Source organism: Papio anubis, chromosome 13 (assembly GCF_008728515.1).
Source record: "Papio anubis isolate 15944 chromosome 13, Panubis1.0, whole genome shotgun sequence".
In the NCBI taxonomy this organism is placed as follows: Eukaryota; Metazoa; Chordata; class Mammalia; order Primates; family Cercopithecidae; genus Papio; species Papio anubis.
The window spans coordinates 84,432,896-84,457,417 of record NC_044988.1 but is presented as its reverse complement, the minus strand read 5'-3'; the positions used below and the strand labels follow the sequence as shown (position 1 = coordinate 84,457,417).

The window sequence follows — 24,522 nt, the reverse complement described above, 5'->3', positions numbered from 1 at the left end:
CAATCTGGGAAACCATTCTCCCTCAATTCCTTGGAAGTCAGCTATGGTGCTATCACTCTCCTTGAATTAAACCAAATTACTCTTCTACAACCCTGGGTCCTATAACTGAAATGAAACAACAATTGGTCCTAGCAAGTCACAACTTAACCACAAATCACCACATTCTCCATCCTAAGGGCTTGGCTCAGACATGAATTCTAAGCACTGAGTTTTCCTAAATAAGGAATTCAAGAAGAACCATTGATGAACAAGATAGTTAACTGTTTCTGGGTTTCTCTTTTGTTTTCTTCTTCACAGCCATGGGCTCTCCAAGGGAAGTCATTTTCTCGGACATCACTGAAAATTCAGCTACTGTCAGCTGGAGGGCACCCACTGCCCAGGTGGAGAGCTTCCGGATTACCTATGTGCCCATTACAGGAGGTAGGAGACTCAGAAAGTGGAGAGAGAGGAGGAGTGTTGTGGGTTTGGATGGATCCATGAAAGAGACCCTGATAATTTTCATCACCCCAATATCATGATCGAAGAAAATGAATTCTTTATTTGTGAGACCATCTGGAGAGAAGAGATCTCATTTATAAAGTGCTATGAGATTCTTAGAAGAAACTATCTTGTGAAGGGTCATTTGAACAAGACCTTTTTTAGTCTTGAAATTATAAAATTCCATGAGAAATACATCTCTAGTATTGTTTGCACACAATGACAAAAGACTCTAAATATATTGACATTTCTCTCCCTGAGCACACTCATCTGAAAAGCTAGTCTTGGATGTATGTGAATTTTTCCTTTAGGTACCAAATCTGTCTGTCTCAGTAAATGATGGCAAGTTGTGCCTTAGAAAATTTGTGAATTCTAATTCAAAGCACATGGGCTATAATAGAGACCACAGGGAGGAGGCCCAGTCAAATCTGCCTAAAGACACTCTGGCAGGTAGTAAGTTACCTGTTGCTGGAAGTGTATAAAGAGAGGATGGTTGATAACCTCTTCACAGGAATGCTGTTTCATCTCTATGGGAAGTCTGACCAGCTGATGTGCAAGCTCTTCACTAGCCCCCAAACTCTAAGAAATACAATTTCTGTGTTTATTAATAAAAACTGCAGCACAAACTTGACTATGATCAACTTTCTTTTCTGAAGTAGAATTTCCTCCAGTAAGGGAGTCTGTATAATCCTAAGCCAAGATAATGGGTGAAATAGATCTGATAGATGTTACATAGTAAGCTTCCCATATTCTTTGTGGGGAAAAATAATAAAATAAAATTTGCACAACGTGCCAGCTCTCTACTGAATGGAAACTTGCCATTTTTAGTACGTTGTGACTTCATATTTTTTTTTCCCACCTCCTGGCTTTGTTTTTGGCATCTGCACCAATGGAAAAAGCATGAGGTTCATTATTCCTCATCTTGCTTTTACTGTGTTCCAGGTACACCCTCCATGGTAACTGTGGATGGAACCAAGACTCAGACCAGGCTGGTGAAACTCGTACCTGGGGTGGAGTACCTTGTCAACATCATTGCCATGAAGGGCTTTGAGGAAAGTGAACCTGTCTCAGGGTCGTTCACCACAGGTGAGTTGGTGGGGTTGTGTGTATGTGTGTGTGTGTGTGTTACTGTTTTTCAGAGGTCACTTGTGCATCCTACGTCATTTCTCACTTTCAACCTTGTAGCTCATCACTCAGCAGCTGGAAAAAAAGGGGGGGTTTGTTTATGAGATACTAGTGGAAAGTGAACTGGATTTGGAATGCCAGATTCCTCTCTTCTGGCCCATCCCAGCCTCTGGTGAGCTGGGTAAACTTAACCTTGTTGGGCCTCCATTTCCTGGACTATTGTGAAAGAAAAAGTCCAAGTTTGGGCGTCATACTTACCTGAATTAATATCCAAATTCTACCAACTACATGAGCTATCAGTCTATTTTACTAGGGTCCACTTTCCTCCTCTATAAAACAGACACAATTCTGCTTCCCTCACAGGGTATGGTAAGGATCACATGAAGCTGTATTTGTAAAGCATCTGTAAATGCAATTGTTCACATTAGCCCACCACCTCCTTCCCCTCTCCGCCTATTACCTGGAACCCTTGTGAGGGTCCTTCAAAGCAGGTGCTTCACATGAGCATGTGATGGTGACAGCCACAAAGTAGCTCCTGTCTATTTGGTGGCTCCTGCATTCCAGGCACTGTTACTAAACCCTTCACATTTAATCCCCACAGCTATTATCATCCCCATTTTACAGAGGAGACAACTGAGACTTGGGGAAATGAAATACCTTGGCCAAGCCTACATAATTAGTAAAGGCTGGAACCAAATTTGAACATAGGTCGGTCTGACTCTAAACTCTCTGTCCTTCTAGAATAAAGAGTTCCTTTCCTAGGATAACCTGATTTGTACAGTACACTGTAAAGAGGGGAAAATAATGAATTGCATTGAAGGAGAATGAAGTGGAAAATTTCTCTTCAGACAGCCATGTCTCTAAACAATTTATCCTTTGATATATGAGCAATTATCCAGTCCAACTCATTAAGGGATACAAAGAATGGGCCTCATAGGAAATTTTAAAAATATCCTCATAGCCTAAAAGAGTTGACAACACACAATTAAAACATCCCATCTGAACCCAGAGTCCCGTCCACCCTGCCTCACAGGCCCTTATTTCCCCAAAGAAATCTTTCATCAATGGATTCTCCACGGCAACAGATGGCAAAAGCTGGACGTAGTTCCTCCCAATGCCCCATTGTCATCACCAGTTAAAGGAGATTCTATCCATGCACAGTGAAGCAGGAAGGAACTCAGAGTGGACAATGTGGGCTCCCCAATTGCCCTGCCACATCCTGGCTCCGGCCAGTCATTTCATCCCTCGAGGCTCAGGTGCCTCTCTGTGAAATGAGCTGAGGATAGCTTCCCTCCACCCCCGCCAGGGCTGCTGGCATGGGCATAATTCAGTAGTAAGTGCAAAAGCAAGAGGAAATGGTCAGATTCAGGTTGGCTTCTGAGAAAGTGATGTTGGGTAGTAGGAGAGGTCAGTTAAAAGAGACCAGGGATAAATACCCTTTGAATATCCATCCTTTCTCAGCACAAGTCATTTGAAAACCATACTTAAGACTTCAAATACCTTTAATAGAGATCTTAATAACAACTCAATTATTGAGAGCTTTCCCTGGTACATTTTACACACCACACATTGCTTAGCTAGTCTTTATTAACTAAACAGTCACCCTTTGGCAACTAAAGAAAGTGAAGTTGGAGAAGGGAAATGAATTTTCCCAAGGCACAGAGGCACCAGGCAGAGAAGCCGTGGTAGAACCCGGGACCACTGGCCTCCAGAGCCTGGCTTTATGTTCTCTGCAAGCCATCTAATGAGAAATACCACTCAAAGCTCAGAAAAGGCTCGGGGCCAGGCGTGGTGGCTCACACCATCTCAGCACTTTGGGAGGCCCAAGCAGGTGGATCACCTGAGGTCAGGTGTTTGAGACCAGCCTAGCCAACATGGTGAAACCCATCTCTCCTGAAAATACAAAAGTTAGCTCAGCTTGGTAGCGCACACCTGTAATCTCAGCTACTTGGTAGGCTGATGCAGGAGAACTGCTTGAACCTGAGAGGCAGAGGTTGCAGTGAGCGGAGATTACACCACTGCACTCCAGCCTGGGAGACAGAGTGAGACTGTGTAAAAAAAAAAAAGAAAGAAAGAAAGAAGGAAGGAAGGGAAGGGAAGAAAAAGGCACAGGCAGTCTTAACTATGCAAGTCCCCTCTGTTTGTGTAAGTTCTTTCCCTGAGGAAAGTAATATAAACTATAACAATTCTTGTCATGTGTTCAGCCCTGTTCAGTTTACATAGCTTCTTTCCACCAATAATATAATGGAAAAATCAAAATAACACGGAGCATGAAGCCAGCCAGAATTACTATCCCTATTTTACACATGAGGACATAGAGGCCCAAAGTAACTGAGCCAGCAAGGGAGGGAGTCATTACTCAAAGCCAGGTCAGCCTGGCTGCAGGCTCAGGTCTCTGAACCATTCCATGCAGCTGACACCGTCCTAATATCAGGACTCCATAAGCAGTGTGGACAGCTGAGCAGCTGGGGTCTGACGTCCCAACCAATGACTTCCTTCCTGTCCACCATCTTTCTTTGCAGCTCTGGATGGCCCATCTGGCCTGGTGACAGCCAATATCACTGACTCGGAAGCCTTGGCCAGGTGGCAGCCGGCCATTGCCACTGTGGACAGTTATGTCATCTCCTACACAGGGGAGAAAGGTAAGGTTTTGTCCAAGTCTCTCCTCACTCTAAGGAGGAGTGTCTTTCCTGCTGTAAACTCTTCCCGTTCACTCTTCTCCCTGCCACACTTGGTACAGGATGATAAAAATGCATGGGTAGGTTGAAAAGTCCAGTAATGTTTTTGTGGCTCCCAACTGAAACCTCAAGGGAGTCTGGTAGGCCATTTAAAATAAAAATAAAAATACATCTCCAGCCTGTACATGTTTTCCTGGGCCATTCCTCCTCTCCTGTTAGTCTCTCTGCCCACCAGTGTGAGACACCCCATTTAGGAAGCAGCTGTCATCTTTTACAAAGAAGAAAACCAGAATCTAAAATCTTAACCAGACCACTTCAGGCCATACTGAGGAGTCTCAACTTTTCAGAGATCACAAAAGTAGCTAGTTTTAGCAGATTCTATTAAAAAGTCTGAAATTTTAGGCCAGGTACAGTGGCTTACATCTGTAATTCAGCACTTTGGGAGGCCGAGGCAGGTGGATCACTTGAGGCCAGGAGTTTGAGACCAGCCTGGCCACTATGGTGAAACCCCGTTTCTTCTAAAAATAAAAAAATTAGCTGGGTGTGGTGGTGCATGCCTGTAGTCCCAGCTACTCGGCAGGCTGAGGCAAGAGAGCTGCTTGAACCTGGGAGGCGGAGGCTGCAGTGAGCTGAGATCGCACTACCGCACTCCAGCCTGGGCAACAGAGGGAGGCTCTCACAAAAAAAAAAAAAAAAAATCAGAAATGTTTTCTTGTTTGGCAACCACCAGTGCTAATTTACCCAGTTGGCAGATTAAACACTTGTTTTGAGCACCAGCAAACTACAGCCGCCAGAAAGTAAAATCAAATGTAAGTAAGAGACAGGAGAAAGAGAGAGTCCTTTTCAATGAACCCGTCCATCATTTTGTAATGATCTACTCTAGAAAGAATTGTATAATTTTAATTTCCAGGTATAGGTAAGTTTCATATTTTATGGTTTGGTATTGTTTTGCTCTCAGTGACAACATGAGCAGCCACCAGCATCTGTGCCTGGAGCTCTGAAAATTTTAATTCAGTTCCGGTAACCAACTAAGAGAGGTCTTTTTGAGGACAGAGCACGGGTGGGGATGGGTAACTGACAGGGAGGAAGGATGCTGGGTTTATTCTTTTTACTCTTTAATTCTTAAATAGTCCCTGTGAGCAAACTCTTCTGAGTCAGGAAAGATGGTGTTATACCCAAAATGAATCAGGTATAGTTCATGGGAACCATGGAGATTGCAGATTCAGGGCAAACAAGGGGCTTGGTTCAGAAGAGGGGGGGGTGTTCACAAATCATGAGGTAAGGTGACCAACTTGTCCCCACTTGCCTGGTACTGTCTCAGTTTTAGCACCGGAAGTTCCACACCTAGGAAACCCCTCATTCCCTGGCAAACCAGGATGGTTGGTCACCTGTGAATAGGAAATAAACACATGCCCCTGGGCACAGCGATCGGTATTGCTTTCCACCATTGGACATGACCCAGCAGGCCCGAGACATAGTGGTCAGGCTCTGTTGCAGCTACCGCTGTCCAATTTTTTTTCTTTTTTTGAGATGGAGTCTCGCTCTGTCACCCAGGCTGTAGCTCACTTTTTTTTTTTTTTTTAGACGGAGTCTTGCTCTGTCGCCCAGGCTGGAGTGCAGTGGCATGATCTCGGCTCACTGCAACCTCCACCTCCTGGGTTCATGCCATTCTCCTGCCTCAGCCTCCCGAGTAGCTGGGACTACAGGTGCCTGCCCGGCTAATTTTTTGTATTTTTAGTAGAGATGGGGTTTCACCATGTTAGCCAGGATGGTCTCCATCTCCTGACCTCATGATCCGCCTGCCTTGGCCTCCCAAAGTGCTGGGATTACAGGCATGAACCATCGTGCCCAGCCTGCTGTCCAATTTTTGTGGCCCCTCAGTCTAATGACTTGATAACATTTAGTAAATTATAAAAAGGCATGTGAAAAAGTGACAAAGAGAGGAGAGCATGCACCAGGACAAATTAAGCTTGGGCAGCACAAGGCTTGGGAATGTCCCTCCGACCGTCCTCTACCTTGGTCTCAGTGGCAAAGTGATTCCAGCCAGTACCATGTGGGAAAAAAATCTCCTGACCCCCAGTTCCCCTTCCTTCTGATTTGGGGCCTGGAAAAATTAAGTCTCCATATGATAAATCCTTTACACATGAGGTGAGTGCTCAAGAGAGAGAAAGAGAGTGTGAGTCATTTCAGAAATCAGACCCGCTTTTCCGCAGGGTCACTGAAAGTTTTGATGTTCGAAGGAGGTGTGTATGTGGTTTTCCAAGCCCACTCATGGCTCAGACAGTGAGAGGTGACTGCCTTGGTATGTGTATTTCATGTTTAGTGCCAGAAATTACACGCACGGTGTCCGGGAACACAGTGGAGTATGCTCTGACCGACCTCGAGCCTGCCACGGAATACACACTGAGAATCTTTGCAGAGAAAGGGCCCCAGAAGAGCTCAACCGTCACTGCCAAGTTCACAACAGGTACAAAGACACTGAGAGCTGGAAGCTCTCCCTTCTGAGATGCCCACCCACAGCCTGCATCTTAAACGGGAACTGCTAGCCAGTTCTTTCTTAAGTCAGGGCCTTGCAATGTGATTACATCAGCATCACTTAAATTCACCAGTGCCCACTCAGTCAAGGCCTGAAGAAACACACCATTTCCTTTTGAACTGAAATGACCTTGGTTTCCCCACGGGCAAGGAAAAGATTTTAAGAGGAGGGCTTTGTAAGTGGAAAAACAGTTCCCACTGGCCCTAAACCTAGTATTTAATGATCCATGTTCCAGGCAGGAAAATATTTTTGAAGAGGCAGATTTTTTTAGGCAGTTTTTCCTAGATGTTTGTTAGGTTTCTATACATTGAGAGCTTTTTACAAACTATAGCAAACAGGGAAACAGAGGAACCATCCTGTCTGTCGGGGTATTGATATTAGCATTCATCTGTCCTCTTATTTAGAAACAAGGGGCTTGATAATGATGTTCACAGCTGTATATTTCTCTCTAAATCCAACCAAGGCCAGCTAGAAACATCCAGCCCTTAGAACGAGATAAAGCATAGAGAATTCATCTTTGGAGGTCATCTGGCTCAACCACCTTATTTATACAAAGAGGAGATTCTTGCCAAAGGTCACATAGTTCAGTAGTAGGGAAAGGACTTGAACCCGGTCTTCTTGATACCTAGCCCGAATTTCTGCCCTACATTTGCTGACCTTATCCGATATTAATTGTCCTATCTTCTCCAGACCTCGATTCTCCAAGAGACTTGACTGCTACTGAGGTTCAGTCAGAAACTGCCCTCCTTACCTGGCGACCCCCCCGGGCATCAGTCACCGGTTACCTGCTGGTCTATGAATCAGTGGATGGCACAGTCAAGGTATTTTAAGTATACAACAACTCCTCAATGCTAGTTGAGGAGCATTTTCATGATCTTTAAAGTACAGAAGAATTACCTGATGCTGTTTTTCTACCCCAGTGCATCTGGGGAGCTGGAAAAAAAAAACAACAAAAATCAGTAGAGACTGGACGGCATGCCAGACCTTCTGAATCATACTCTCCAGTCTCTTTCATTTTAACCAGACTCCAGTTCTGATAGCCAGCCAAGATCAAGAACCACTGCTTACAAGACTTGAGGACATTTTAGGAGCTGGAATCTTGATCCTTTAATATTTTGTTGAACAAAGGCCAAAAGGTTCTTCTGCATGTTTTCCATATGTATTATCTCGCAGATGGTATCTTTATGTTATGTATTGTAATATGTTTCACCATGTTCTTTTTATATCAACTATTAATACTGTTTTTATCCAGTGTTTATATTATTTATATTCTCTATCCAAGAATTTTCTTTCTTTTACCTTTTAATTTGAAATAACTTTAGATCTTCAGACAAGTGAAGGAGATTTCCTAAACTTTGCCTTCCAAACTTGTTATTGAATTTTTTATTTTGGTTATCTTACTTTATATTTCCAATATCTTTTGCTTATTCTCCACACATTGATGTTTTTCTGGCATTTTGTTTGTGCTTCATATATCATCATCTCTTTATCTCTAAGAATATTTTGCTGGTATTTTATTTTATATCCTGCACAGTGTTTGTTCCAAGTTCCTTTGCTTTGCTGCTGTTGTTAGGTTTGGTTTGGTTTGGGTGTCTGTCTTTCACGTTGGAGACATCCACCCAACGTCTGTTGATCATGGTCTGTCTTTTTGTATTTGAACTAGGAATGAAAGAGCTAACTGGGAGTTCCACCTGCACAGGCAGGGCTTGTAAACTTTGTGGCTCCCTGCAGAATGGTTGGGCAAGTACCCAACAGTTTTCTTGGGGAACCCCCAAATAACAGTGTCATAAAGCCTGGGCTTTCACTGTGTACAAACTTCATCTCACTATGTTTCCAGTGTAGCACCTCGGCCTCCTTGAAGGCTGAGCCTAGTGGATTTGAATCTGGAGCTTCCTCTCTGTCTCATCCTCTCCAGAGAGTAAACCTCAGCCTACCATCTGAATGGGAAAGGGCAGTCATTTAGACTGTTGGAGGGAATGGGGAGATCTCAGAGTCTATTTGTTACAAAAAATCAAACAAACCAAACTTTTGTTCAACCACACTCCACACTGGCCTTTAAAGACATCTCTGCTTTTGTACACATTCCTTTCCTAAACTTGCTGGACTCTGTGACTTGCACCAAGCAGCCTCTGACTAGCTCTGCCCATGCTCCTTAGTTAACCTCAGCCTTCTTCATTCATTCCCCTCCACGGTCTCTCTACCACTCATTTTCTATCTACCAAGATTCTGTTGCCAGGGCACACCTGGTGCTGTCTCCTTTCCCATTCCCCTCATCTTTGTGGATTTATACCTCACATTCTCCTGCTCTCTTTTTAGTGGGTTTCAGAAGCAAGTAGAGATGAGTGGCTATATCCAATCTGTCATATTTAACAAGAACTGGACACATTGCTAATTACTATCATGCCCCTTTCTGGAGTTGATATAACAATGAACTATCTCACTGTGTGAGCTAAAGCAAGTCCTTTATCTTCTCTGGGTGTCAGTGTTCCCATCTGTAAAATGAATGTCTTGAACTTACCCATCTTTGAGGTCTTCTCCTGGTCAGGCATTCTAGGATTCTGTGTTTACCTGAATCATGAATCTCGTTTTGATCTAGAGTACCCTAATTGCCTAGAAAATGGCTTTGCACAGAAGCCTAGAGAGCTGACAGGTAATTGCATTCCTAAGTAATGCAATGAGTCCAGCTTTATCCCTGACAGTTGATCTTTCCCCCAGGGAGTAGAACTGGGGGGCCGCACAAAGGCCTCTGGGTATTAAACAAGCACTCATCCCAGTTTACTTTTCTGCAGGTCCATTCACCAGCTTTATATGTCTTAGAAAAAAAAAAAATCAACCTGGTATAGGAGAAAAGAGTCCTGGACAGGGTGTTAGGAAACCGGGATGGAAGAGCATCCTCTGCCTCTAACAATTTATGGAATGAGAGCAAGTCTTTTAGCTTCTCTGAAGCTCAATTCTCCCATTGAAAAAAACAGGATAAGGTACCTTACCAGTTCCCAGGATATAGGAGAACCTTCCGGGGCATCTGCACTGATTCATAACTGCCCAAACTCAGCTGACTGTTTGCAGATTGTAGAGAACAGCGTTGTGTTTGGTTTACTAGGAGTGTAGGTTGAATTCCAATCCCAGACACTAAGGTCATTTGCTGAAAAGAATTGGAAGCTAGCAAGAGGATGTGGAAAGAGGACCTCCTGTAAACTGAAACCAATCACCTCCTCTGTACGGCAGCCCAGAGACCAGCCACAGACTATAAGTGTAGTTAGAGTTGGTCAACATCTGTCTCTCATGGATATCCCTGTTCTAGAAGAGAGACACGTGGGGTCAGCTTAAGTTTTCATCATACCACGCCTATGGGGCTATTCTAATCATCTCCTAACACAAGAGATCCCCAAACTGACTGCACATTCGAATCACTTGGGAAGTTTCTTAAATATAGTCAGGCCCAACTTCTGGCTCTGACGATTCAGTCAGTCTGAGATGAGGCCCAGGCATCATATTGTTTTAAAGCTTCTCAGAGTGATAAAGAACTATATTTAGCGACCACTGACCTAACTGACCTCAAAGTCCCTTACCCTGTGTGATTCCTCTTGCCACCAGATTAAGCTTCTTAAAGCACAGCTTGGTTTATGTCATTGGCATGTCCAAACATCTTTCAAGACTCCCCATTCCTTATAATAATAAACTTCAAGTTCCAAAGCTTAGCATTTATACCTTACGGGGATCCTCACTCCCTTTAATGATAAACTTTAAGTTTCAAAGCTTGTCATTTAAAGGCCCTTCATAATCTAGTAACATTTTCCACTCTTCTAACACCTGAAGTAAGTATGGTTGAGGTCACTTATTGCCTCCTTATATTATTTCATTTTATGTTTTAAATCTGCTTTATTCAAAGTTTACTGATTTAAATATTAATCTCATCCGAAAAAAAGAAAAAAACACCTTCACAGAAACATAGAATAATATTTGACCAAATATCTGGGCCCATGGCTAGCCAATTTAACATATAAAATTAACCATTACAATCCCATTCTCCCAACGTAGTTTGGCAGGGCCTTGGGCAGGTGGTAGCCTCAGCCCTGGAGTCTACGGCAGTGCTCTCGTGCTTACCAGATGCAGTCCCTCCCTCCTCATTTATTTTAACTTGCTCTGCACCTTCTGGCCCAAGGACCTTTGCTTGTGCTGCACTATCCCCATCTCTGATATCTCAGCAGTGCACATGGAGCCTGGCACAGAGTGGGTACTCAATGAATTCTTGTCAAGTAAATAAGTGAATGGATGGGTAAATGAACTTATAAACAGAATGACTTGTTATCTATACCCTGATAATTTCTGTGACCAAAAGCCATTATATTCTTTCTTCTGCTCTTAGGAAGTCATTGTGGGTCCAGACACCACCTCCTACAGCCTGGTAGACCTAAGCCCATCCTCCCACTACACCGCCAAGATCCAGGCACTCAATGGGCCCCTAAGGAGCAATATGATCCAGACCATCTTCACCACAAGTAAGGAGGCCCTGAGTGCAACCCAGCCTTGAGATCTAACTTTGACTGAATCAACCCTCGACCTCCCCTTTGACTTCTACCTTAAAATTTTCAAACAAACTTCTGAAAAGAATTGATTCACTGTTACTAATTGGAAGCCTGATGAAAGCAACTATGGGAGGGTAATGAGCATCCTGGTGGAAGGAAAGGAGGGAGCCCATCTGGATTCAATCCCCATTTCTATCACTTGCTAGGTGTGCCTTAAGAACGCTACTTCCATCCTATAATCTTTACCTTCTTCATTTATACAGGGCGATTAATAATAATCCCTCTGTCACCTTGCAAGGGTTTGTGAGGTGTTGCATTTGAACTCCTAGCCCAGCATATGGCCCATATAATTGTGTGGTCCTTTTATTGTCAGAGTCCAACATGAGCTCAAAGTCTCTTTCTTTCTCCTTCATCATACCAGTGTTTACAAAGCCCATCCACATTCGAAATCACAAATGGTCTTCCCACCAAGCTGGTATAGTGGGCCCTATGCTCAAAGTCCTAGTAGGGAAGCAGAGGCTTTCAGAGACGAAATGACCTGTTCAAGACTATCTTGTGAGTTACAGTCAGAGTTGGGCTCAGATATTCCATGCCCAGGGAGCCTCCCCCTGCACCTGCCACAAAGTATCTTCTGCAGATAGCAAACCTGCAAGTTGTTCCTTTCATAAGTCCGAGTAGCATCCATTCCCAAGGATCAGAGGAGCTGGTCTTTGGAAGCCCTGCCTTTTACAATTCATGGAACAGTCACTCTGCACACTCTTTGTGTGCAGAATGCAGAAGGTGCTTCCTCTTTGCCAGATCTTATGCCAGATGCTATGACTGTATCCTAAAGATGCTCTTATACTAGGGTTGTGAAATAAATAAGAAAACAGCTCATGATACAACTTCAGATGAATGTCCTCAGATCAGAAAAAAGAACTGCTATGAGCATCAGCTCTAAGACATCTACTAGGCATAGTTCCAAAATTGTCCATTTCTACGAGATTTTAATTGTTTGCATCACATAATTGCACTTGGAAATTCCCCAGGCATTCTAGTCCATAGAGTTAAGCTGAGAATTAAGCTCCAGCTCAGTCGTCCTGCTCTGACAGCATCACCATTTCTCCTTATTCCACAGTTGGACTCCTGTACCCCTTCCCCAAGGACTGCTCCCAAGCAATGCTGAATGGAGACACGACCTCTGGCCTCTACACCATTTATCTGAATGGTGATAAGGCCCAGGCGCTGGAAGTCTTCTGTGACATGACCTCTGATGGGGGTGGATGGATTGTGAGTACCACCAGGGACTGCAGAGCCCTCAGGCCTAGGGGAGGAGAGAGAGGGCAAAGCAGGGGAGGAGAAGAGAGTGATCTCCTCCTGGTGCACTCTGATACCCACACGTGTGAGGCCTTGTGAGATAGTGCCTGTCACACAGAGGCACTCAGGAATTCTCTCTTAAACAAAAGAATGGGAAACACACTGGTTACTTTTTGAAATGGGGAGATGAGTTTCTTGAAGTTTATCTCATCAGATCCTCATCAAATAACTCTGTGATGTATAAATGACAGTTGATCATTGAACCCATTGCTTACATTAATTAGCACTGACTAAGCATTTATTATCTACCAGGCACTGTCCTAAGAGTTCTAGATGAATTATTCCAATCCCATTACCATAGGAGCTGGGTAGTATATTTTTGAATTAATAAACTTTATTTTTTTAGAACAGTTTTAGGTTCATGGCACAATTAAGTGAACAGAAAGTTTTCATATACACCCCACACCCACCCACGCAACCTCCTCATTATTAATATCCTGCACCAGAGTGGTACATTTTTTACAATCAATGAACCTACTTTGACACATCATTATCACCCAAAACTGGGTGGTATTTTTAATCCCTGTTTTTCGGGTGACAACACCAAGGATTAGAGAGGGGGAGGTGACCACCCAAAGTCACATGGCAATTTAGGGATGGACTGAGCAGAGCCTGATGCTCTCTCCACAGTGCCACATTCCTTCCTGTCAGAACGATGCCCTCTTTCCTGCAATAGCTTAAGTACACCCAGATTCATTGATATGTTTATAGGTGTTCCTGAGACGCAAAAACGGACATGAGAACTTCTACCAAAACTGGAAGGCCTATGCTGCTGGATTTGGGGACCGCAGAGAAGAATTCTGGCTTGGTAATGCAGCTCTGCATGTTTGTATCTAAAATGCCCATTTCTGCCCTCCTTGTCATTTTTCCTAACCCCCAGGGACCTATGGGAGAGAAAAAGATGAGGAAGAAGCACTAGTTCTGGTGGCAGACACAGAATATCAAATTCTTAATGAAAAAGACTATTATTTAAATGCTCTGAATCATTAAAATGTAAACCAAAAATTATCTGAGACAGATCTCAATCAGTTTAGAGGTTTACTTAGCCAACGTTAAAGGCATGCCCAGAAAAGAAGAACACAAAGCTACAGGAACAACCTGTGGTCCGTGCCTTTTTTTTTTTTTTTCCCCAGAGGTAGTATTGAGAACTTTAGTATTTAAAGGGGAAAAGCCACAGGAACAACCTGTGGTCCATGCCTTTTTTTTTTTTCTTTGAAAGATGATAATGAGAGCTTTAGTATTTAAAGGGGAAAAGTGAGCTGGAGGGGAAAGAGGGAGGGTATGGTCACATTACTGAAACCACATGTTGCAAGATTTAAAAAAAAAAAAAGCAGAATGATTTAAAAAAGCAGAATGACAAAAAAGAGAATGGTCAATTATGTATTCATCTCACACTCAATAAATCGGCACTTTACATAAGATAAAGTGAAGACCTGTGGAGATATCTGGCCTTTTATCTGTAGCATCTGCTTAGGGACAAAAGGAGAGGCAGTTTCTTGCATGACTCGGCTTTCAGTTTATTTTTTTCCTTTTGCCAGAGTTAAATTGGGGTCCCAAGATTTTATTTTCCTTTCACATAAAAATAAAAATCTGATTAAGGAAGAGCCAAAACTTACGTGTTAGCCTTAACACGTAATATCATTGACCGTTTCCCTCCTGTGCCCCAGGTTGTGCTCCAGGTGCTAAGATGGATTTCTTAGAGCCATAACCTTTAACCCCCAGAGCACCCCTACAAAGTACTCAATTGCCACCTGGTGGGCAAGGTGTCAGGTGTCAGAAGTGGTTGACTAGCAGGTTGGAAAGATGAATTTACCAACAACAGTATAGGTTTGAAAAAGGAAAGTTTATTAGAAAGAAAGAATGCTGCAAAAAGACTTAGAGCTCTGCAGTGGATTTTTCCTTAGGGGTATTTGTGGACCTTAAGGCAGGAGCTTAAGTGTAATTTGGACCTTATTAGCCATGTAGAACATGATAAATGATTACATTAGTGGACATTTTGGTGACTTAATGTCAGCAAGGGTTGCAAAATGAGTTTCGATATACATGTATTCCAGAGATGTATAGAAATTCTAGTTATCTATACATTTTAAGGAAATAAACCTGGAACCAGATGCTTCCTTGAGATATAGGGAAGCCTAATTACCTCTAAATTCCTCAGTTAAGGAGTTTTTGTCTCCGAGGCCTACTTGATGGTCACCAGGTGATTTTGGCTCTCCTCACCACCTCCCATGGATGAAATCACAGCCTCAAAAAGGCTGAGTGGTTTACCCATAGGAGTCTAACCAATGAACAGCTGAGCTGAAATTTGGCATCTCCCAAGTCAACACTATAATCCTATCACCCATCCATTCATCCATGCAACCCACACTTTCCAACCACCTAACTGCAGAGAACATTGTTCTATGCACCACTGCCTAGGTCAGAAAATGTTTATCATACTATAATAAACATTTATCCATATTATTCATTGCCCTTCATTTGTAAGGCACTTTATTTTTTTTTATTTTTTTGTTTGTTTGTTTGTTTAGACAGAGTCTCACTCTGTCACTGAGGCTGGAGTGCAGTGGTGTGATCTCAGCTCACTGCAACCTCTGCCTCCTGGGTTCAAGCAATTCACCTGCCTCAGCCTCCCAAGTAGCTGAGATTACAGGCACCCTCCCCCTGCCCTCCTAATTTTTGTATTTTCGGTAGAGACGGGGTTTCACCATGTTGGACAGGCTGGTCTCAAACTCCTGGCCTCAGGTGATCCACCCACCTCAGCTACCCAAAGTGCGGGGATTACAGGTGTGAGCCACTGCGCCTGGCCTGTAACGCACTTTAGAGTTTAAAAAGTACTTTCACCACCTTATCTCCTTGGATCATCACTAATGCACTGGAAGGTTGGAAGTGGGGCAAAAATGTCAACCCAATTTTACCTGAGACTTAGAAATATCACATATTTGGCCTAGTATTACTCCAGCAAGCATAAGACTGAGCTTCCAGCCCAGGCCTGTATGATATGCACCCCCCCACTTTTTTTTTTTTTTTCTGAGATGAAGTCTTGCTCCGTCACCCAGGCTGGAGTGCAGTGGCACAATCTTGGCTCACTGCAACCTCTGCCTCTCAGGTTCAAGTGATTCTCCTGCCTCTGCCCCCAAGTAGCTGGGACTACAGGCACCCACCACCACACCCAGCTAATTTTTGTATTTTTAGTAAAGACAGGGTTTTGCCATGTTGGCCAGGCTGATAATGAACTCCTGGTCTCAAGTGATTCCCACCACCCCCACCCCACCCCCTCCCACCCCACCTCTGCCTCACGGAGTGCTGAGATTACAGGCATGAGCCACCAGGCCCGGTTGGCCCCCTTTTAAGTGTACCCAGCTGCTGCTTTTACAGAGTGAAATAGAAATGAGGGCCTCCGTCACCTGTGCTTCTTAGCAACCCTTGCCTGTCATCCGCAGGGCTGGACAACCTGAACAAAATCACAGCCCAAGGGCAGTACGAGCTCCGGGTGGACCTGCGGGACCATGGGGAGACAGCCTTTGCTGTCTATGACAAGTTCAGCGTGGGAGATGCCAAGACTCGCTACAAGCTGAAGGTGGAGGGGTACAGCGGGACAGCAGGTACAGTAGTGGCTGCACTTAGAGCCTACAAAGTCACGGAGACCTTGGCATTTACAACTTATTTCTCAAACTTTCATTCCTTCCTCATTAATCCAGCCATTTATTAAATCAACAAATATTTGAATACCTACTGAGTGCCAATCCAGAAACATTGCAATTCAAAAGTGTTGGGTAGATATTCGGATCCTGAAACATTCAGTAGGTTGGGAATCAGGAAAATCAGGATTGATTTCTAATGACCATCTTTCAAAAAAAGTGTGTCTTCCTTACCCAGTTTTAGATATCAGTTGTAAACTGATTAAAAAAAAAAAAATTCCCCCAAAGGCCTTAATATTCATCCAATCCAGCACTTCTCAATTTACTCTGGGCATATGGACCCACTGGCGATCTTGTGAATGTCCAGATGCTGACACAGGTTGTCTGGGATACGACTGAGATTCTGCATCTTCTCCAAGTTCCCTGATGATGCCGATGTAGCTGGTGTTGCTGGTCTGTGGACCACACTTTGAGTAGCAAACCACCCACTCCATCACCTAACTGCTTGAATCTCTTCCAAGACATTCCTGCCATGTGATCATCTAGTCTCAGCCTGCATCCTCATGAATAGAAGGTCACTGCCTCTCAAGTGGCCCCTTCGTTCCTTGTCTGGCTCATAACCTTCATTCCGGTTTTGAAGATTTCTTGGACTTGAAGTGGTTTTGTGTGGTTTCCTGGCTCCACATAAGAGGAGAAATAAATAAGGAAGCAACATGTATTAAGGCCTACTAGGTACCATTCTCTTTTGTAGACATTCCACCTGCATTCATCTCATTTATTCCTCATAAATCCATTTTATGAAGATGTTATTTTTATACAGAAGAGGAAAGAAGTTCAGAAGAGCTCAGTGATTTGCCCAAGGTAAAACAGCTTGTAGAACGTGGATGCAAGCCCAGCTGCAGAAAACTGCATCCGACGGTGTTCTTGGTGACAAAGAAGGGTCAGGACTGAGAGTGTGGACCACCCTCATGCAACCCATGCCCACTTTCGGTGGCTTTCTGTTATGTTTGTGAGAGCAGAAGAGACACATGCTTGGCACATTTCCAACCTCCCTGAGCCCTGAAAGAAAACAACCATAAAGTGAAAAGGTTGCCAGATAAAAGTTTGCCAAAAGCCAGGCTGAGCCGAAGGAGGCACAAAGCTCTTTTGAGATGGCAATTTAGTGATAATAAAGAGAGACACCCAGGGGCAAACACTGCTTTAGTTCTTGAATCCTTCAAAGAATGTTGGCATTTTATTACCTGGAAATAAATACCTCTTTGGTTGAGATAGCTTCAGGCAAGAAGAATAATGTTATAGGGCAAGCAAATTCGTTAAGCAGCAGGAATGTGACCTCTGTTCCTCTTTGTACTTCCATTGAGGAATGAGCCATAATATTTCCCTTTACTGAGATAACGTTTGTAAGGCTGCATTTTCTTGCATGATTTGGCTGCACCCACGCCCTCTGCAGGAGAGCATCCTGTTTCATTAATATCTACGTGCTGTCCTCATGCTCTGGGTAGCATCATCATTTAAAAAGGTATCTGGGTCCCTTCGACAACTTGCTCCAAATTATCACAGTAGAATGCCTCAGAGTCTTGAAATGTTTGTGCACAACAAAACATTTGGATTGCTGGATTGGGAGTGAGGAGACCCACAAAGCAATGGCACTGAAATGCTTCAGAAATTCAATATATTAAATTACAAATTAGATTTCCAAATAGTACTACACGTAAATGGGCTTCTTGTCTAAGAATCACGGAACATTGGTCTGATAAACACTTTAAAAAGCAACTATGTGATACAGAGGTTATTTAGGGACATCTAATGTCTGCAGGGCTTAATTATGACTAATAAATATTTGTCTGTGGGAGAAAAGCATACCATTATTAAATGCATACTTCTCACCTTACTCTCTGAAATCTTTTATGTAAAGGGAATGCAGAAAAGTCATAAAAATAACAACAATCAAAGTAAGTATTTGTATGCCATGCCACCTGTTTAGCATACGCCTTTGTATCCATTGTCACAATGGCACTGCTCAGTATATAGAATCAAAGTGCTAGTTTCATTGTGTAGATGAGAAAACTGAGGTTCAACAAGAGGCTTGACTTGTGCAAGGTCACAGCCAAAAAGTGAAAAGGTGGGACTCTCCAAAGCCAGCTACAGCCCTCTTCCCACCACATGAAGCTGCTTCTGTTGGAAATAAATAGGGGGGATGACACTCATGTCCCATTCAGTTCCACATTCAATGCTGACTCTGCATTCAATGTTCAGGGCCAGTCCCACCCCCAGAATCTTTCAATTGTCACCTCTGGTTCTGCCCTTTACAGTCCAGGAGGGACATTTCAGCTGGGATTTCTCAGGTACATATTTTCTGTCTCTCCCAGGTGACTCCATGGCCTACCACAACGGCAGGTCCTTCTCCACCTTTGACAAGGACACGGATTCAGCCATCACCAACTGTGCTCTGTCCTACAAGGGGGCTTTCTGGTACAGGAACTGTCACCGTGTCAACCTGATGGGGAGATATGGGGACAATAACCACAGTCAGGTGAGTGGACCATGAGGGCCCAGAGCAGGCCAGGCTTGGGAAGCAGGAGGGGGCCGATGGAAGTACAATTTAACCCCCTATCCTAGCAGAGACTAGGAGGCAGGAATCCTACTTACATGACAACATGTTTTTCCCAAGACAATGAGCACTCTCAAGGACACTGCAGGCCAGGTAAAATAGAAACAGCACAGGCTAACCCTTGGTGATCCCAAGGACAAACACCGGTCAAATGGATTCCAAAAACAGAACGCTTTGCTCAGACAAAATCTCTGTCTGAACCCCAAAAGTAAAGCAGATAAAAGTGGAGGCCGTTTAGACGAAGCAGGGTTGATGACACAGAACCCCTGGCCTGGGGCACCTTTGGAATCCCAAGAATACCTTGAAATGAAGTCCACAGACTTTAAATCTCCACCTTTTGTGAAGAAACCAAGGCCCAGAAAAAGCTGATTTTTCTGAGGTCACAGAGTGAAGTTGGCAGCAGAGCCAGCTCTCCCCACTTCCAGCCCCTGGCATTTTCCCTGCACCACACACACCTCTAGCATTTGTTCTGCAATCATAGAAACAGATTTTTTTCGATCCCCTTTAGAAACAGGCGAACGGATCCAATTCAGTAAATCTCCCTTACTCTGAGCCCTGCCTACACTGGCACATTCCTGAAAAGTATAAAGCTGCTTGGGACTAACCACTTAATCATAACCAAACTCCTGCCCAGGTCCCTCTACAGAACTTAGTCACCATCCCAGGGAGGAGGGATGGGTCTTCCCTCAAGGCCACACCACACTGATCCCTGGACCGCAAGGATTCTTATGAGGTCTGCTCACTGGAATCCCGGGGACTTTATAAAAATGCAAAGGGCCAAATTCCACTTTATGATAACCTCAGGGATTCTGATTCAATGATCTCAGGCAAGACACAGCATCTCTTTTTTTTTTTTTTTTTTTTTGCATATTTGCATTTTTGTTGTTGTGCTTTTGCAGCGGGAATGGGGGGTTGATATACTCCACAAGTGATTCCTGACATACAGCAGATGTTGGGACGTATTGCTTTTCAATATTAGTAACTTTAATACATGTGTTTACGCTCTAGTTAACTGCTAACAAATGACACCTGCGACCTTAAGTGTAGACCTTACCTTACATAATTTCTGGCACTTTTCAAAGCACTCTTACCTTCTGTACCTCAAGTGCTTATCACTTTTACCCTGTGCAGGAATTAGGATGTGGTTTTTCATGCCTGTGTTACAGAGCAGGTAAGAGTCACAGGACATTTCTTGACAGCAGTCCTGTGTTGTTTCCATCTTATTATGTTACTTCATCAATATTTCCATTCTGAGCACTATTTTATCATCTTTATTGCCTTGTCTCAAAATACTTGTATAATACAAAGTTCTTCTGGGAAAAAAACAAAAACAAAAACAAAAAAAGCACGCTACATGTCAGAAAGCAAGCCTCTCTTTCCATCCTTCCATTCAATTATGGAAGAAGAAAGAGATGACATGGAAAGGAGCCACAGGAGCAGAGCCCCAGCTCCGGCTCTGCTCCCGCTGCTGTGTGGCCTCTGTGAAGTCACTCTCCCTCTCTGGCTTTAGTGCCTGCCACAGTACAAGAAGGTGTGGCTTCCATCCCTGAACTGTCAGAGGAAAGAACCGGGGCAAAGGCAGGCAGTGTGTGCACCAAGCTGTTGGACTACCATACTCACTGTAACTGAGTGATTATAAGCGGATTTGCCCATAAGATGAATGAGTCATTCTTTTTTTATTATTTTATTTATTTATTTATTTATTTTTATTTATTTATTTTTGACACGGAGTCTCGCTCTGTTGCCCAGGCTGGAGTGCAGTGGCGCGATCTCGACTCACTGCAAGCTCTGCCTCCCAGGTTCACACCATTCTCCTATGTCAGCCTCCCAAGTAGCTGGGACTACAGGCACCCACCACCACACAGGGCTAATTTTTTGTATTTTTAGTAGAGATGGGGTTTCACTGTGTTAGCCAGGATTGTCTCTATCTCCTGACCTCGTGATCCGACCGCCTCGGCCTCCCAAAGTGCTGGGATTACAGGCGTGAGCCACCACGCCTGGCCGAATGAGCCATTCTTAAACCTCACATCCCTGTAAGACTCAGAAACTGCCCATGTCAGTGAATGCCAAACAATTAGAAGCAAATAAAGTGTCTCTATTTTTCTCCCATCTCACTAGCCATTAACTTCCCCACAGTGGGGCAAGGGGCCATGTGGGGTTTCATGGGTGGACTCTACCATCTGCAGACTTCGCTAAAGAGTCAAACTTGGAACCTGGATGCCAAGACGCAAATACAGTTTTTTCTTGTAGAAAGCCTTGGCCAAAATTTCAAGGATATTTCCCCCTACTTAAGACTAGGGAAGTAATACTTATCAAGTACCTATGATGTGCCCAGGTCTGTGATAGCTCCTTTACAAACTCATTTAATCTTCGTCTCATCTTTCAAGGCCAGCATTGTCAGATCTTAGGAAAGAAAGAAAAAAACAAAACAAAACATAGTAAAACCGAGGCTCAGAAAATATTGAGAACTTGTTTAATACTATTTATCTCTCAAGTAAGAGCACTAACATTTAACCCTGTACGTCAAGTTGTAAAACTGTGTTTTGTTGATGTTCTTTCTGCTATTCCATACCAAACCCCTATTAAAATACTCCATAGGAATCTTGTGAATTACAGACACACACATACACCCTGTATATAGCTATTCAATTCTAGAACTTCTGATCATGATCTGAATTCCTTCAGAACCTATTCTGAAGGATGGCAGGTTTCATCAGCTACCATTTTGCTTCAAGAGGGAAAACCAAAGCTCCATGCAAACTCAGGCAACTCGACTCAGGTGAAAACTTGGGTCAGATTCAGCCAGTTCCTTTGAAAGTTTTCACAACCCAGACCAACAGAGAGATAGGCAAGAGGCAGCTGTGATACACCAAATGGTCAAATTGAAGCAGAACTCATTTAGTTTGACTAAATAGCAATCATCAGTGAATACCTTGCCTAACAGTAACCAACCTGGAGGCCTTCTTATTTATTTATTTACTTATTTATTTATTTATTTATTTATTTATTTATTTTTTACAGGGCGTTAACTGGTTCCACTGGAAGGGCCATGAACACTCAATCCAGTTTGCTGAGATGAAACTGAGACCAAGCAACTTCAGAAATCTTGAAGGCAGGCGCAAACGGGCATAAATTCCAGGGACCACTGGGTGAGAGAGGAATAAGGCCCAGAGCGAGGAAAGGATTTTACCAAAGCATCAATACAACCAGCCCAACCATCGGTCCACACCTGGGCATTTGGTGAGAGTCAAAGCTGACCATGGATCCCTGGGGCCAACGGCGACAGCACAGGCCTCGCCTCCTCTGTGATTTCTTTCTTTGCACCAAAGACATCAGTCTCCAACATATTTCTGTTTTGTTGTTTGATTCAGCAAAAATCTTCCAGTGACAACATCACAATAGTTTTTTACTTCTCTTGGGTGGCTCTGGGAACGGGAGAGGGGTAGGATGTACAGGGGTAGTTTGTTTTAGAACCAGCCATATTTTACATGAAGCTATATAATTAATTGTCATTATTTTTGTTAGCAAAGATTAAATGTGTCATTGGAAGCTGTCCCTTTTTTTACATTTCATACAACAGAAACCAGAAAAGCAATACTGTTTTCATTTTAAGGATATGATTAATATTATTAATATAATAATGATGATGGTGATGAAAACTAAGGGTTTTTCAAGAGATCTTTCTTTCCAAAACATTTCTGGACAGTACCTGATTGTATTTTTTTTTTTTTAATAAAAGCACAAGTACTTTTGAGTTTGTTATTTTGCTTTTAATTTGTTCAGTCTGAATTTCACCAAAGCCAATCATTTGAACAAAGCGGGGAATGTTAGGATAGGAAAGGTAAGTAGAGGTGGTGGTCAAGCAGGAGGGGTAGAAAGGAGACTAAAGACTGGAAGGGAGGAAAGCACTTTTATAGACAAAATTGAACACGCTTGTGAAAAGCTTACAGGCCAGGCATGGTGGCTCATGCCTGTAATCCCAACACTTTGGGAGGCCGAAGTGGGAGATAGCTTGACCCCAGGAGTTTGAGACCAGCCTGAGCAACATAGTGAGACCTTGTCTCTACAAAATAGTAATAATAATAATTAAATTAGCCTAGTGTGGTAGTGCACACCTGTAGTCCCAGCTACTCAGGAGGCTGAGGTAGGAAAATCGCTGGAGCCCAGGAGTTCGAGGTTACAGTGAGCTATGATCGCACCACTGCACTCCAGCCTGGGCAACAGAGGGAAACCCTGTCTCTAAAAAAAAAAAAAAGAAAAAAAAAAAGCTTACAACTTGAGATTCAGCATCTTACTCAGTATTTCTAACACTAATAGATTATGGTTTAAAAGATGCTTTTATACTCATTTTCTAATGCAACCTCCTAGAAATTCTATGATATAGTTGAGGTAAGGATTGTTACCACACATGGACTAAGACCCCCAGAGGCAGACTACCTGAGTTCAATTCTTGGCTCCACCATTCCCAAGTTCCCTAACCTCTCTATGCCTCAGTTTCTCTTCTGTAAAGTGGGGATACTCACACTTCTTATTTCAGAACATGTTTGTGAAGAATCAATTATGTTATCCATTTGAGGCCCTTAGAATGGTGCCTGGAGTATATTAAGTGCTAGTACATGTTAGCTATCACCATTATCACTTTACATGAGATGAACTGGGATTCATAGAAACTCAATGACTTGATAGTGGTTACTACTCAATAAATAATAGAATTTGGATTTAAACCCAGGTCTTCTGGCTCCAATGTTCCCGCTCTCTCCCAGTCCCTTAAATCTCTCCTTCTTTGGAGAAATGTGTGCTGTGGCAAGAGAGTGAAGGTTGCAGAATGGGATATGGGGGGAAGTTCAACTGGATGCTTCCTCAGGCTTCTACAATCCTGAACTCTTAGAACTAGGAAGAATGTCTGTTAGGAATATTGCCTTCTCCCCTACATTGCAGTCCCCAAAAAGGGAGCAAGCCCATATTCCCCCAACCTCAGACTGATGGGGAACCCATTGTCCGGATGGCAGGTGTGTTAGTCCTCAGCAAATATAGTGAGTCAGAACTGCTCAACACATAGCATTTCTCTTTTGAAACAAAGGTATATGGGGGGAGAGTAATTCCCAGTTTACTCTCTTAGGGATTTTCAGAAAATTGACTTATTTAATAAAATAAGTCAAGTTTGGGCTGATAGGCCTCATTCAAATGGAATGTGATGGCTCTGGAGCAAGGATCAGAGGAATTTATGGCTTCAGCCATATCCTTTGTTGCTGAGTTTATCTTGCTTTAATAAATGCTGTCATGTTATATACACAATGTGCTGTTCCAGATCATAAGAACTGTTGAATGCAGTTCAGCCATAGCAACACTCTCCTGGCTGTATAAATCCAAACAAACGGGCTCCCTGTAGCAACCAGGCCTCTAATTGGAGGCGTACCTCTCCACTGGCTGCTGACTTGTAAGTCTCTAAACCCAAGCCCTATCCCCTCTACAGAACTGTGGATGTACCTAAGCTTGAAGGTATTCCCCACAAGCCACACAAGAATCACATTCGGATTGGTGAAGAAGCCACATCAAACAGGAGTCAGTAATAACC

The 24,522-nt window shown here is 43.3% G+C and overlaps 1 protein-coding gene across 10 annotated transcripts in view; it reads left to right on the top strand.

Moving 5' to 3' along the window:
* TNC (tenascin C) overlaps positions 1–22,707 on the top strand; it is a 98,495-nt gene extending 75,788 nt beyond the window's left edge. For all 10 annotated transcript variants that reach the window (XM_021927217.2, XM_017949607.2, XM_017949608.2 and 7 more), the window contains 11 exons: positions 298–420; positions 1,420–1,563; positions 4,125–4,244; positions 6,604–6,747; positions 7,507–7,637; positions 11,183–11,315; positions 12,460–12,611; positions 13,410–13,506; positions 16,139–16,300; positions 18,706–18,869; positions 21,969–22,707. In XM_021927217.2, the coding sequence (XP_021782909.1) occupies positions 298–420; positions 1,420–1,563; positions 4,125–4,244; positions 6,604–6,747; positions 7,507–7,637; positions 11,183–11,315; positions 12,460–12,611; positions 13,410–13,506; positions 16,139–16,300; positions 18,706–18,869; positions 21,969–22,079 (1,481 nt within the window). In that variant the 3' untranslated portion in view covers positions 22,080–22,707. The remainder of the gene's footprint in view (positions 1–297; positions 421–1,419; positions 1,564–4,124; positions 4,245–6,603; positions 6,748–7,506; positions 7,638–11,182; positions 11,316–12,459; positions 12,612–13,409; positions 13,507–16,138; positions 16,301–18,705; positions 18,870–21,968) is intronic.
* The last annotated feature ends 1,815 nt before the right edge of the window (positions 22,708–24,522 follow it).